General features: G+C 36.6%; 1 protein-coding gene across 1 annotated transcript in view; it reads right to left on the bottom strand.

Annotated features, from left to right (window-relative positions):
- Plppr1 (phospholipid phosphatase related 1) overlaps nt 1-15,425 on the bottom strand; it is a 136,360-nt gene that overhangs the window by 28,911 nt on the left and 92,024 nt on the right. The window contains exon 3 of the mRNA XM_027930957.3: nt 9,767-9,899. Coding sequence (XP_027786758.1) covers nt 9,767-9,899 — 133 coding nt within the window. The remainder of the gene's footprint in view (nt 1-9,766; nt 9,900-15,425) is intronic.

The raw sequence follows: 15,425 nt of genomic DNA, 5'->3' as shown, positions 1-15,425 counted from the left end.
TAGTTATCGGCGGACACTGCATCATTGTTTGTATGTGGTGCTGAGGATCGAACCCGGGCCGCACGCATGCCAGGCGAGCACGCTACCACTTGAGCCACATCCCCAGCCCAATTCTTTTAAATTATTTTTGATGTTCTTTCATATTTCTTGTATTGCTACATTGAGATTTGCACATTTGGTGGATCAGAAATCTCTACAACTTTTATGGGATGGCCTTCTTAGTAAGCAGATTTCTTCTGAAGATGTGTCTTGGGATGTTAGAATTAAAGTCAACATTACATAACAAACTATCTGGGCGCCATGATGTAGTTTCCCTATAGCTTCCTTGGCTATGATTAGTGAATTTGGGCAAAATTCATTACCATATTGGAGTCAGACTTATGGTCTCTGAGGTCTATGTAAGAGTGGGAATATTCTAGCAGTTCTTAGCAGTTCAGGCAGGTGTGGTATAGACAGCAACGAGTATGGGGGTGCTCCCTGTGTGGCTGTTCTTAAAGAAGTGGTGGCACATATTGGGTGATAGAGATGCCACAGGTACCCACATGCTAGCTTTGCAACTAAGAAGGCCCTCTGGTATTAGCAGCATCAGCAGTGCTGAGGGATCTGAAGCACTGTCCTTTAACCAGTCAGTGGGATAGGCCCAGACACTGTGCAAGGAAAGATGGTGGCAGAAATATTCAGCACCCACTCTGTGGCACTCACACCTAGTCCTGACATCACTGCAATGACTCACCGTGGAAAATGCATAGGTTGGGTGGCAGCAGGAACTGTGGTGTCCCTCTCTGCAGCTTCTATGGCAGTACTCCAGGTGTGAGATGTCAGCTAGGTGTAGGCAAAGTTGCACTCAGCCTCCACAGCCTTGTGTGCCCAGGGGCAGGGCAATAGCTAGAGACAGGGTGTTGCTCAAGACTACCTCAGCATGCCCCTATAGGCAGGGCAGCAGTAAAACCATGATGTTTTCTTCCTATCCTGTTAGTATCAGGGGCCAGAACACGGTACAGGAGGGAGGTGTATCAGAAGCAGCATGGGTACCTGCCTTTAGTCCTGGCACAAGCAGGAGTTCACATATCACTGGCCACATTCTTAGTTTCAAAGGGCAAGCACTAGATCTCCTGGCTCTCAAGGGTGGTGTCCTTTGTTCCCTTTTGTGTCACAATGCCTCTCCTACAATGCAGGGAACCGGTCATACTTAGGTGACAGTCACTTTTTTGGGCCAAGTTGGGTTCAAGAGGCAGTACTCACCCCCAAACTCTACAAACCAGTGTAGTGGAATGTCTATGGAGTCCCAGAGATGGGAATATGCAGTGGGTTTTGACCTCTAGAAATGTTCAAATTCAAGTAATAGCTCACTTCTCATGATGGCTCCTGGATACAGCACTGGAAGTTCACTGAGAGATGTGAGATTCTTTTCCAAAGCAAGGCTACTGAGCAGATTCCATGTTACTTATTTAAGTGGGCCACAAACCTGTGAAGCTTGTGAAACTTTGCAATAGCTAGGATTGCAGCCTCCACATTGATAGTTTGCTTGGACTCTATCTTTCATTCTTAGGTATGCAAAGGGGAGAATCCCTTCCCCATCTGTGGAACCAGGGTGGAAGGGTAACTTGTTTTTCTTACTGTCCTCTGAATCTTTTATTTTTATTTACTAGGGATTGAACTTAGGAGTACTTAATTACTGAGTCACATCCTCAGCCCTTTAAAAAAAAATGTGAAATAGGGCCTCAATAAATTGCTAAGGCTGACCTTGAACTTGAAATTTCTGCCTAAGAATCTAAATCATAAAAATTCTAGTCTGCTGATTTTTCTGTTTCATGGTCACTCACTGTAAATTGTAGGAACATGCCTGTTACTTTGGCTTTTCCTTCCAAAATGGGTTTTAAATGGTACCTACATTACAAAGTTCTTATTCAGATCATGGGAAACTGATAAAAACAACTCATAAATTATAAGTTATAAGTAGATAATAGTTACTATTACAATTGAAGGAACTAGTTATAAATTAGTCATAAAATTATTTCCAAAAACTGATGAAAGAGTTAAGAAAACATCATTCTCAACACTTAAGACAAACATTTAACATCATTTGTTATTCATCCTTTGCATTAATAAAGCACCTTTTACAATTGGATCAGCTGTTTTTTTTTAAATGCCCTGATAACCAAGTAAAAGATGTACTTCTTCTCCCCCCAAAGCATAAAATTACATGATTTCTTAACATAGTTTTAACTCAAGAAGAATGTCTCCTTTCTTTGCACTTTTGCAGGATAGCTCTTTGGTGTTTTCCCTCTCAAATGTCTGTCACCTTGTTAGTTTCCAAGTATCTGCTCCTTAATTTTGTTAGGTAGCATGGGTCCAAACTCTGATTGGTAGAGAAGAAAACCCCTAACAATTTGCCAGAAGCAATGATAACTTTAAAATATATGGAGAATGTGGATGCACAGGAGTCCAGAAAGTATGCCCTGGATACAAACCAAATGTGGAGACAGACAAGTGGTATCTACCAAGCAATCTAAAAACAGGGATATCAAAGTGTGCATTTTCAGAGTGTTTCCATAATTCCTCAAACATGCCCTTTCTGATTCTGTGTTTATAATTTTCTAATGCTGAAGCTGGCAATCTGAGTCCAACCCCATTCCCACCTCGAGACTTGCATAACTCTACCACCTCCATGCCAGGGGGCTGCCAGCCATGTTAGTGGTTAAAAGACACTAGTATAATGCTATTGCCCTCTGTTTGATGCATTTCCAGCCACTTTTATTATGTTCTAATGTAATAATTTAAGTAGTTTTTAAAATACACATTGATTTTTATAATTATTATAGAAAGCTTTGAAACTACCCTTTACTAACTGTTGAAAGTAATTTTAGAAGTTCAGATAGTAATTTGGCACCTCACTGTGCATAATTTTGTTATGAACTATTTTGTAGAGCAAAAATATTCAGAACTTTTGGGAAAATCTTTAAACTAAACTTGTTTTCTTAAAATCTTTATCAGTAGTTCTTAACTAAAGGTGATCTTGTTCCCAGGGGACATTTTGCAATGATTGAGGACATTTTGATTGACACTAGTGGAGGAGGAGATGCTATTGGCATCTGGTTTGTGGAGGTCAAAGATGCTGCTAAACATCCTACAGTGCACAAAGGACAGTACTCTACTCCTATACAAAAAATAATTATATGGGCTGAAGTGTCAATAGTGGTGAGAATGAGGAACATGGATTTATGGCAATTAAGTGCCAAGAATTTGCATTGGCTAAACTGTGAAGTGCTAGAGACCTTATGAGCCCAGCTTCTAAGTACTGGTTCTGGGGAGGATCCTCAGAAAATGATCAATAAAGTCTCATACGATTCAGTAACATTCCCCTTGATAATTAGGGTAAGCTCTAGGATCCTGGGCTAGTCATCTGTTTCAGTTCTGTAACAATCTGGTTCGCTGAAAATGACATTCAAAAGGGAATAGATTCATTTTCTGCTCTGAGCAGAGCAATAAAAAACAGCCTCATCACAGCTTCTTGAGACCCGAGCAGAGGTTGCTCCCTGGCTAGTCTTTTAAACCAATCATACCTCCCAGTTTTAGCATCCTTTCTCCCCTGTGTACTTGAACCCCACCCAAAATGGGAAGCACCAAATGCCTTAGGCTCAATTTCAGGTGGGTTGGCTGCTCATAGGGTCTAGAAACTGGGGTTCTGTTTCTTTCCCCCTAAGATCCTTCCTGGTTCTCTCCTGATTTATGTTCCAGAGCTTCAACTGACTGATACTGCTGAGTTCTAGAAATATCTCCATCTGGTGATAGGCCCTTGTCCTGCCTTCCGCTTCACATTTTCTTTTATGGTCTATGCTCATGATGCAGATACGGTGGCTTGGGTTTAGACTCCCTGGGCAGGGAAAACCTTTTCAGTGAGCTCTTGGAGTTGGCCTACTTCCCTGGGCAGCTAGTTGGTTGGGAGCATCCCTATCTTGCTATCAAGTCACTGTCAACTTCTAGATAATTTTCATTGTATGACAGTCTCCTCTCCCCACTTAAAATGGCAAATCTGCCCCCACAAACTCCCTGTTTTATTTCTCTGGTTATTTTTCTCTGTAGCACATGTCTTCTAACAAGACACTATAATTTATTTGTTTACTGTCAGGTTTCCCCTGTTAGAAATTTTTCCTTGTTGAGTTTATATTCTATTTGGTTGACTAGTATATTCTCAATACATTAATGAGTGCCTAGCATAATAGTAGGTGCTCAATAAATTATTGAAGATTGAATGCAGACCCTCGCCTATATTTTAATTATAAATACTAATGCAAGTAGAAATAAACTGATTGAATCAAATAAAGTCTGTTTCAGATAAATTTAAATGACTTTCAACAGTGGAAAGGATTTTCTAGTTCTCTAAAAGGCTGACATTAAGCTTGTCTCAGGGCATCCATTCTTACAACCGTAAAACATCATGACCTTTGAAATTGCATTTAAAATATTCATGCTTCATTTAGACCACACTTAATTTATGGCAATTAATTAGTGTTACATGAATTAACTGTTTACCATGGCATTTTCTGTTCTGTCCAGTGCTACCTAATCCTTAGACTGACCTAAATGGCAAAGAATTTGCTTAGTATTTAATCAAATTTTTATTCGAAGTAACAATGGAACAACTCTGGGGTCTCAAATGAAAAGGCCATAATAAATAGCTTCTGGATGACAGATTATTTTAGGTGTTAATAGATCCTTCTATATGGCAAACACACCAAAAAAAAAAAAAAAGACCCTCATCAAATTCTAATGCTTTCAATTCATCACCTTTTGATATTAAATCAGTTATTGTTTAATAATTGTCAAATACAAGAATAGGTTTATTCAAGTATATTTGAATGAACAGAATTTAACTGAACTTCATAAGCTTTTGGAAAAAATGACTTTCTTATTTAAGTCTTTACTGCTGAAAAGGGAATGCCAGTTCATCTCTCCCGAGAACTTAAATCTGCAGATTGGTATTGCCATCAAGTGTATTGACATGGAATAAGAAGGGAAATGAGGGAAAGTTGTCTAAGTACATGTCAGTAACTTGATATTTGTTTTTTAGAAATGTTGGTTGAATTTGTTACTTCAGTCAGTCCCTTTCCTCCCTTCCCACATCCATGTAAACATAATGTAAGAAGACCCAATGGTTTAGAAGAGGATTTAAACTATGAGGGTTTATACATAAAACATGGGAGAAGAGGTGTCCTTTTAATGCAAATCTTAGGTGTACTTATTGTTGGATTTGTGAATCAGAGGAATTTGGTCAGGATTAAGACAATTAGCATTTGCTAACAGAGGGCTTAATTTGAATGTTTTCTCTTTGATTTAGCTTTTCTTTCCATTTTACCACTTAAAATTTATTTTGGAACTTTGAGGTGAGGCAGGGCTATCCCTTCAAGTCTAGGACAAGAATGTGAGAGCCCAGGTGCCACTTTTAGCTCTCTTTCGGACACTGAAGATTCCATTAGAGAACTTGACCATCTTCCTGGAGAGCTGAAAGTCTTTATCTTATTACCTACCATTTTTATTTTGTTAATATTTAGATTTTCTGATATTTAAAATTATATATATTCATCATTTAAAAAATAGAAATTATAAAATAATGAAAAAGAAAAAAATCTCACATTATCTGGAAAAGTTCACTCATTATTCTAAAACTCAGAAATAATAACAGTTAACTTTTAGCGTACAGCCCTTAAGTCTCTCTTCTGTGGAACACACAAACATACAGTTATTTAATGATGTATCCTTCTTATGTTTAGGAATAATTATAGAAAAATTTGACTAACATTATAACAGGAATATTCTCCCTCCATTATACATTCTTTTTTTTTTTTTTTTTTTTTTAAAGAGAGTGAGAGAGGAGAGAGAATTTTAATATTTATTTATTTTTTTTTAGTTATCGGCGGATACAACATCTTTGTTTTGTATGTGGTGCTGAGGATCGAACCCGGGCCGCACGCATGCCAGGCGAGCGCTCTACCACTTGAGCCACATCCCCAGCCCCCATTATACATTCTTAATACCATTTTTTGAGATTGCAACTTATGTTGGCAGCATTGTTTTTTTAAAAATTGTACTAGATATTTTTTATTTTTATGATAACAATATTTTAATTCATACAATTAATTTACATCTCTGTTTCCATAGGATACATTATTTGAAACTGAATTTTAAGGTAAAAAAAAATTGTCTTTAAGGCTATTGAAATACATTCTCAAATTGCAATACAGAAAGGGCATATCAACTTATCTTACCAGAACTGTATTAGAATCCCAGGTTTGTTTTTTTTCATCCTTGGCAGCATAAACATTATTTTCTTTAAAAGTATTTCGCTAATCCATTGGTCTTTTTTTGCAATGTGAAGCTGATTGTATTTGTTGGGAAAAACTATTTGTAATGGATTCTAGAATAATTATGTAAACTGCAAGAGAAAAGTCATGCCATTTCAACTTAATTAGAATAGTTATCTGAAATAGTTGTCATTTTCCAATGCCAATTGCATAGTATGTATTTTGGTGGCTACTGGGCTAGAAAAATAGACTATTAGGCTCTTTACAATAACATCCCTAATATACATTTTGATTACCACCTTATTTTTTTTATTTTAATTTCTGACAAAGGAAACATTTCCATTTAAAGGGTCTTTACTCCTTGTAGTACATTTTCTTCCTTCTATGAAGAAAAATCAATCTGTAGTCACCCAGAAACAGTAAGTTGTCCTTGAGAGACCCTTCCCCATCCTTCTACTCTGACCCTCCTATATAAAAAAATCAGAGTAGACTTCAGGCCTTCCCCTTAGAAAACTGCCTTATTTGTGCATTTTAATTTCCTAGAAGTAAGTTGAAGATTGGTAATAAAGGTAATTAAAAAAGGAGGCAAGTGAATATTTAAGAATCAGCATTTAGCAGCTTCTCTTTGCTCTTTGCTTGTTCAAAAAATACAAAATAAAATACTATATTTATTAAAAATCTATGTGCCAGGCACACTTCTATATGCTATTGTTAGAGAGTGAAGAATATACAGTCCCTGTTCTCCAAGGGATTACAAATTATTAGGAATAATAGGCTTAATTATGCATTCTAATGTGGTAGGTACTTATAAACAATGTAGGTGCAAGGCTCTCTGGGGGCCTGGAAGATGAGGTAGCTAGCTGTCTGTAGGGGCAAACAGATAATGTTTAAGTAGTGTTCTGAAGGATGACTAGGATCTGGCCAGATTTTATGGTAAAGGTATGGCAATGGAATACCAGGAATCCATTAAAAAGTTTTAGGCAGGAACAATACCAGGAATCCATTGAAAAGTTTTAGACAAAGAAATGACTTATCTAAATTTTTGCTTAAGAAAGATTAATAGCTGCAAGACGAGCAATGCATGGTATTTTTGTGGGGTTGATGTGAATGGAACTAAGTCACAGGACAAAATGTAGGAAGATTGCTTAAAAGGGCAAGAAGTTTTAATGGCCTGAATCAGTGTTTTTCAAACTTTAGTGTGCATCAGAATCACCTGGAAACTTGTTAAAACATATATTATCAGGCTCAATCCCCAGAGTTTTTGATTCAGTAGGTATGGGATGAGGCCTCAGAATTTGCATTTATAACAACTTCCCAGATGGCTTAGGTGTCTCCCAGGTTTTCTACACTAGCAATCAGGCAGATCCTCTTGTCATAAAACAAGAGGAAAAGCATTAAGCAAATAACTTTTTACCCATCAATGCCCCTTGCCTTCCAGTGCTGTTTTTTCTTCCCCAAGGTTGATGATACCTGCTGGCTATCCCTTTCTTATGAGCATTATTTCATGATGCTGATACCTAACTGATCTATTTGAATGCCTCTGCTTTGGGCTTTCTGCATTCAGCTTTCTATTAGCGTACAATAGACCCCAAAGGACTAACGTGTCATCAATTATGAATGTGGGAATTTGATGTTCCTCCAAGGTGACAAATTTCTATTTAACCTTGATGGTCCTGAAACTCTGCTCAATGCATTGTTTGTGTGGGAGGATAGTGCACCCCAATAGGCAACCCGGAGGGTTCATTTTGGGGTAATTAGGGTCTCTGAATCCTCAGTGAACAAAGACTTGCTTTGGCTAAGCATACAGGCCTACATAAATGGCAAATCAAATGCCAGTTAAAATTTTTATTCTTTGGACCCTGTTCCCAGCTAGGGTGTGATTTTTCTTTGCCAAGGAAAAATAACAATGACTTTCTAAAGATAATTTCTATTTAATTCTAATCTAATAACCCTCTGAATAACTTGTTTACATGTGCAGGAAGCACATCAGGTGGTGAGCACAATCTGCTTTCTTTAATGAATTATGTACATGCATATGCATCCATGCACACATACATTCCTTGGGAGAAATTACTATACCTCATTTTCTACCAGATTCTTCATCTGTACAATGAGAACCATAAAATATCTTACAGGATGTTGTACGGGGAGTAAACAAAATAATGTGTATAAATTGTCTAGTTCAGCATTCGGTATAATAAATATTCTTTTCTCTCCTTTTCTTCCCCATGGATGATTTGTTATCTAGCCAATCTGGTGGTAAGTGATCTGACTCTGGACATTTTGAAAGGAGCCATGGTTTGAAACAGGTAACCTAGAAAGTAGTGGCATCATTTTGATCAGGGTATCACAATGAGCCAATTGCAGTCCTCTATAGTATTCAAAAACTTTTCAGAAAATATCATTAGTCAATTCTTAGGACTATTTTAATGTTAAGGGTTGTTTCTTCTACATTGATTTTCTTGGACTGCCCACTCTACTACTTTCCTCATTTTCATTTTATTTAGAGACATTATTGCATATTTGGTTTTGGTGTGGTCATCTGCTCATGGATGAGAGCATTCAACCCTTTCCTATAACAGTGGAAAACAGTGGGATGGGGGTGGAAATAAAGATTATCCAAAGGGTTGAGTGTATACTATATATCTGGTCTCAGTTCTATGTGTACCAAATGGCACCTTGGCTTGTTTAAATACCAGACACGTTACAGCTTGGGAGTTTTACTGTGGCTCCCAGGAAGATCCAACCAGTAGATAATTGCCAGATTTCATTAGAACACAATAATAATTATTATTTATTAAGTATTTATTTTGTAGGAACTCTGAAATACCTTTATTTCTACCTGTGCTCATACATATATTCCCATATGTATGATCATTACCAAAGCACCCTGGGATTTTTTTTTTAATAAAAGTCCTAGAAGGAGGGATATAGAACATTTTTAAAAATTATTTCTTCTCATAAACACTAATAAAAGTATTTCTTTCCAACTTTGGAAAGGCATTGTTTTCAAGACCCTAATGGATTAGATTTTAACCCTTTGTTAAATTTCCCACATTTAAAAAAACCCCACTGGATAGAAAATGTTAATCAGGAAATTTGATTATTTCTAAATTAATTTATTAGTATTCCCTCTTCTACCTGTTGCCTCACCCATCTAACGGGTATATGTCAATATCCAATCAATATTGAATTATATGTCCAGGGAAAATTCAGATAAATGTTTTATGGAGAAAAGCAACTTTAAAACCATTTCTAAGGCAATAAGTGCCACTTTATTTCATGGGTCAAAGATTCAACTTGGCACTAGGGGAAGACTCCATTTCTGTCCTTCCTGGATAATCCCAAAGCAGCCCTTGCTTTTAGTTGAAAGTTCCATAGCTTAGATTGTTTTTCCAAATGTGTTCAAGTTTAATAAGTTTTACCTATACACAAGGGCTGGCCCAGCAGGCTCCTGTACTCACCTATGAATCTGATGATCCTTCTGACTAAGGGGTTCAGGTAACAGCATTCTCCAGTCAAAATTGTTTTCTCCTGGGCAATCAGGGATTCCCTTGTTGACTTTATGAAATACATGGATATCTCACCAATAAAAATCTGGGGAAGGAATATTTAAGAAATGTCAAGCTAGAGAGTTGTTTAAGAGACCAAAAATATATTTTTGAGGATTCACAATTTTTTTAAGATACTATGTTAGAGAGGTGGGAAGTTAGATAGTAGTTTACATTTAATTCTTCAAAAGAATTAGAGAAAGTAATATTTGATAATTTCAGAGAGTCCAGGACATAATATTAAAGTCTAAGGTCATATAAAACATTAAAATAACAAATTGTAATAGAATTTATGATAAGGATTATGCTGGAATTGAATTTTTAACTCAGTGTGTGCATTGCAATAATGAAAAATGATTCACACAGCCAATGTGCCCAAGTAGGCATTATATACACATCACAATAAATTATTACTTCATAATTTAAAAGAACTATCACCATTTACATTATAAATCCTTGTTTGATCATCATGTTTGCCTGATACATTTCTCCTACTCTGAAAAGGTTGTTACTTCTTGATATGGTACTTATCTTTTACCTTGAAATAATGTGATACCATTTAAATCATAATACCTTTACATGGTTATAAGCTCCTTGATGGCAAAATCCACAGCCTACATTTTTAAAACTATCCTTATAGCACTCAGAACAGTATGTTCTTATTTGAAACAAGGAATTGGCATGGGGCAAGTTTTAGCAAATGCTGACACCGCCATAACTAAAGACTGAGATCCATCAATGAAGAATGAAACTTAATAATGACCACCACCTATTGAATACTGGATGTCAGGCACTTTTTAGCACAGTTACATGCTCACAAGATACCTAGTGTAGGTGTAATTACCTTTGCTTTCCTGGTGAGGAACAAAAGCTCAGTAAAGTAATTGACCCTCCAAAACATACAGATGGCACAAGGGAGCACTGGGACTGGTATCCAGGTCAACCAACACCAATCCAAACCTTACACTTCTCAGTATGTTACCCACCATTTTGATTTTCCTAATCATAATTTCAACACTTCTCCAGAAGAATATGGTTTTATAGATATTTTTCTTTCTCTCCATAGATCTGTGATTTTAGGGAAAATTCATCAATGTTGTAAGAATTCCCATGCCTTATTTTCTCTTGCTACTATGGACTAATTAGATGTATAAAGATGATAACATCATGAAAATGCACAAGGGTAAATTAAAATTTCAAAACTGGAATCATCTCTGAGTGGTTTTCCATCCCTTCATGGGTGAGAAACCTAAGGGTTTCAGGGACTTGGCCACACACTTCAGTGTCTGAAGCAGCTCTAGAATGTGGCCAGAGGCTCTATTTCCACTACACTACTCTACCTCATACCTTAACATCATGAGTCTTTCTATGGTTAAAGGATACTGCATTTAACATACTTTGCTTTTGGTGTCCTCAATATTAAGTCCAAATTTAAATATTTGTATTGAGTCACTACTATGTACAAATGTAGTGGTTAACTGTGAGGAAGAACTGTGAGGCTGGTTTTTCTTGGCTTCAAAGCTGGGTTTGTGACTTACTATTTCTAATGATCTTGGATGCACTATATAAGCTTTCTATACCTTAGCTGTCTTATCTGTATAATCAAGATAATACTTTTAGGTTTAATTGAGTATATATATATATATATACATGTATCTATATATGCATACATGTATCTATATATGCATACATTATATGTGTATGTATGCATATAGGTGATTGTATTTATACATATGAATCATATAGAACTGTGCCTGGAACATAATATGCACTATAGGAGGAGTCGAAGTTGTTATTGTTAAATCAATAACCAGTGAATCAATGTCATCATCATTATTTCTATTAAGTACTGTGCTAGGACACTGGTGAGGCAGATTCCAAGATGAATAAAAGACCCTCCATAATCTAGTAGGAACATACACACACACACACAAGATCTTGTAAAATCAGACAGATTGTGTCTTACATACATTACAAAGGCAATGTAGAAAGAAGCCAAGCCTCCCGGGTAGGAGGGATATCTCTGCTTTGGGAGAGCCAGGTTTCCTCTAGTCAGTAATGCCATATGTACTTCCTGGCTAGAAGACGCTGCTGCCTGTTATATATTTATAATATGCTGTCTTTATTTACAAGAGTGCCTTTCACCTCCTCTGCCAAGAGCACTATCCAGAACACTAGTGGTTTTATGCTATCACATGGAAAAAAACGTCAGTTTGTCCCCCCCCAAAAAAAAAAAAAAATTCTGAACTTCTTTAGTCTCCATTTGAGGGCCAAATATTTGTATTTTTCCCCTACTCCCTGCCCAGAACCTAGAAAATGGTTAGTTCTAAAATAAATAAATAAATAAATTCTATTTATAAGGGAAGAAAATAAGATTGAACATTTTATGTGGCCTAGAGGATGCTTGCTGTCTCACAGGCCACAGGTCCTGATATGCTGTAGCTCAGCAAGACCTTTGCATGTCTCCTTGATTCACAATCTGCCTCCCTAGAGATATTTTAAATCTGGATGGTGTGACCTTGAAATGAACAGTGACAGTCCAAACTGTCATTAGAGAGAAAATGGGGAAGGAAGAGAAGACAAAGAACCATTTAAAAATAGAAAAGTCATTAAACCTACAGGTTTAGATGATTGTGATGGTTAAAAAAAATCCAATTAATTATTTTGTTTAAAAAATTTTAGTAGTTACATTTAGCCTAATAATAAATTTGTTAGGATGTCTTAGCCAGATTATTTATATATATATATATATAATAAAATAATTAGTTTTTAACTAAATAAATAGGTCTCTTTAGATCTGAAGACCGTGCCTTAGAGTTCTGGCATACTGTAAAAAGTGAAAAGACTTTCTGGGCTTGGAATATTCTGGTCAGCAGTGACCCCAGCAGAGAGGGCAAGGATGTATAGAAAAATATGGCACCAGGGGGCCAAATCAAAGAAGTACACCAGGGAGGGCCAGTGAGGTCAAAGATATAGGCCCAGCCATAGGTGGTCTGCAGGTGAGATAGTGCCTCAGTACTGGCACAGAGAGAGCCAAGCAAGTCAGAACTTGGGTGGCAAGAAGAAATACTCAGAATTCACAGGCAACGACCCAGCATGGGTCACCGTGTCAGGCAGATGTCTAGAAATGGTTGTGCAGAGTTAGAAATACTTTGGGCTCAACACCCTTAGAATTCACAATGAAATGTTGCTCTGTCATGTAAAAATATTTGTATACCTTCAAAAGCTCATCTCTAAGACACATTTCTTTCATTATAAGATGCTAAGAAACTTTCTTTGTCCCTGTGAATATGCATTACTATTCTGAGTGAACAGTTGTGGATAAACTCACACATTTGCTCAGGTAAATGGAATAGTATTTCCTTCAGGGAGGTTTCCTTGGTCTTACAGAGCAGATGAGCTATTCTTATTGTACATTAATCTTTTAATTTGTTTTTCTTTTCTAGGCCTTGTCACAAATAATCACATTGTTTTTCTTAGTTATGGTATGTCTTGTCTGTTTTATTTATATTCAGTTGTATCCTAGGGCCTAACCTAATATAAAGTACACAGTAGTTGCTTAATGTCAATGAATTAAGCATATCATATTAACATAGATCCTTTAAAATACAGGCTTAACAAATCATACTATAAAAAAGAAAAAAATTATTTATATCATTTATATTTCTAGATCCAATGGAAAATGTCACTTGTTGATTCCTTTGCTGGGCTCCCTCAGGAAAAGGGAGACCCCATCTTGCTTCTGCCATGGCAAATTATATAGCTCTCTAGCCTGACATCTACCCATTAGTTGCAATTATTGTTTTATGCCACTCTCATTTGACTGTAAGATTCTTGAGGGAAGAACATTTGTCATTTCTTGTATTGTGCCCAGAACAGGGCCTGGTTTATAGTAGGTTCAGTTAATATTGTTGAATAAATAAAAGTATGAATCTTTAAACAACCTACTGATCGAGATAACTTTTAAGGTTTAATTTCCCTGAAAATGAATACTTGATAAAATTTCCAATATATATCAGAAATTACAGAATTTTTGTTATATTCCTAAGAATAAATAAATACCAGGGACTAAATACAAAGTGTGCTATCTCTTTAATATTAAAGTGGGGACAGTCTTGTAACTGAGCCCTCAACCTGTGAGCAGATCTATCTGGTGCTATCTCCAGGAAGAAAGTATCAGAATTGAGTTATATTATAGAATGAGCACTTGGTATCTGCTAGAGAATTGCTTGTGGTGGGGAATATCCCAACACATCTTGTGTCAGAAGTAGTGTGTTAAGTGACTGTGTAAGAGAATAGGAAAAAAAATATTTTTTTTCCTTTAGAAATGTCATGGAAATTATACATGCGTAAGAAGCAGACCAGGGAAATGGGATGGAGAATAATGAATGCATGAGAATAAATAATAAGTGAACATTGTTCACCATTGCCATTTCAAAAGTCCAAAACATTCTTCCTCTATAGGAAAGATGGTATGTAAATTCTGGAAGTTCTCCATTCAGTGAATCTATGCACTGTTCACACAAGGTGGCAAGAAAGCAAATAGTGAGTAGAACAACTACACACAACCTATCTGCATTAAAGCACAACAGAACTAAATTCACTCCAAGGTATACCAAGCTAAACAAAGAATATGAAGCAAAAGGGAGTAAGTCCATCAGTAAAGTTCTAAGGCTGTCCTGTCACAGATGGTAAGTGATACAAAGATTATATTGTCAGTCAACATTCAAACCAAATATGAGGTATGGAGAATAAGAGAAAAAAATCAGAGCGAGAGTATATTCTAATTTATATATCTAGTTACTGGCAATGCCTGGAATATATTAACAGATAATGAATGTTTGCATGAAAAATGAAGGAAGGAAGAGAAGGGAGGAAGAAGGAGATTGGTCATTTTATCATTTAAATGCATTGAGATTTCCTGGATTTTAGTAAAAACTGTGATGGATATGAAGATTGCTGATGAATCAATTCTGGTCCCATATACTGATGAATGAGCTTTAGGGATATTCTGTTTTCCTGACCACACACAGGGTGGTTTCTCCATTCACTAGCCCTCTAGCATCATAGGTCCTGATTCTGCTTAGAGAATGGAAGACTGTGAAGATAAAGGTCTTCTTTCTGCCAGTTTTCAGACCACATTTGATGCTATTTTGCACATGGTGGCAGATTTGCAACTCTGATTTTGGCAATGGCTGAGTTCTTCCATCTGTACCTCGGCCATGCCACTCTGTCTCAATCTATCACTTTGCTCAGAGAGCAGCTGCAGCATGTGGGACTCTCCATGTATTTGGACATAGCTGCCTTGCCTATTTAGGCCCTTCTGATTGTTGGCTAACAAACATCATATCAATCATGGAAAATAGAGTATCCTCCAGTGAGAATGGTCAAGGCCAAACTAGATCTGGCAATGAATGAACAGTAAATAAATTCCATTGGTGCATTTTTCACCCCCTGAGAATGCCAGCTACAGTCTTAAGTGACATATGGCCTTTTAAAAAAAATTTTATTGTTGGTTGTTCAAAACATTACATAGTTCTTGACATATCATATTTCACACTTTGATTCAAGT

The sequence above is a fragment of the Marmota flaviventris genome, chromosome 13, assembly GCF_047511675.1.
Source record: "Marmota flaviventris isolate mMarFla1 chromosome 13, mMarFla1.hap1, whole genome shotgun sequence".
NCBI lineage: Eukaryota > Metazoa > Chordata > Mammalia > Rodentia > Sciuridae > Marmota > Marmota flaviventris.
Note: the sequence above shows the minus strand (reverse complement) of the source record. Positions and strands in the feature narration are given on the sequence as shown.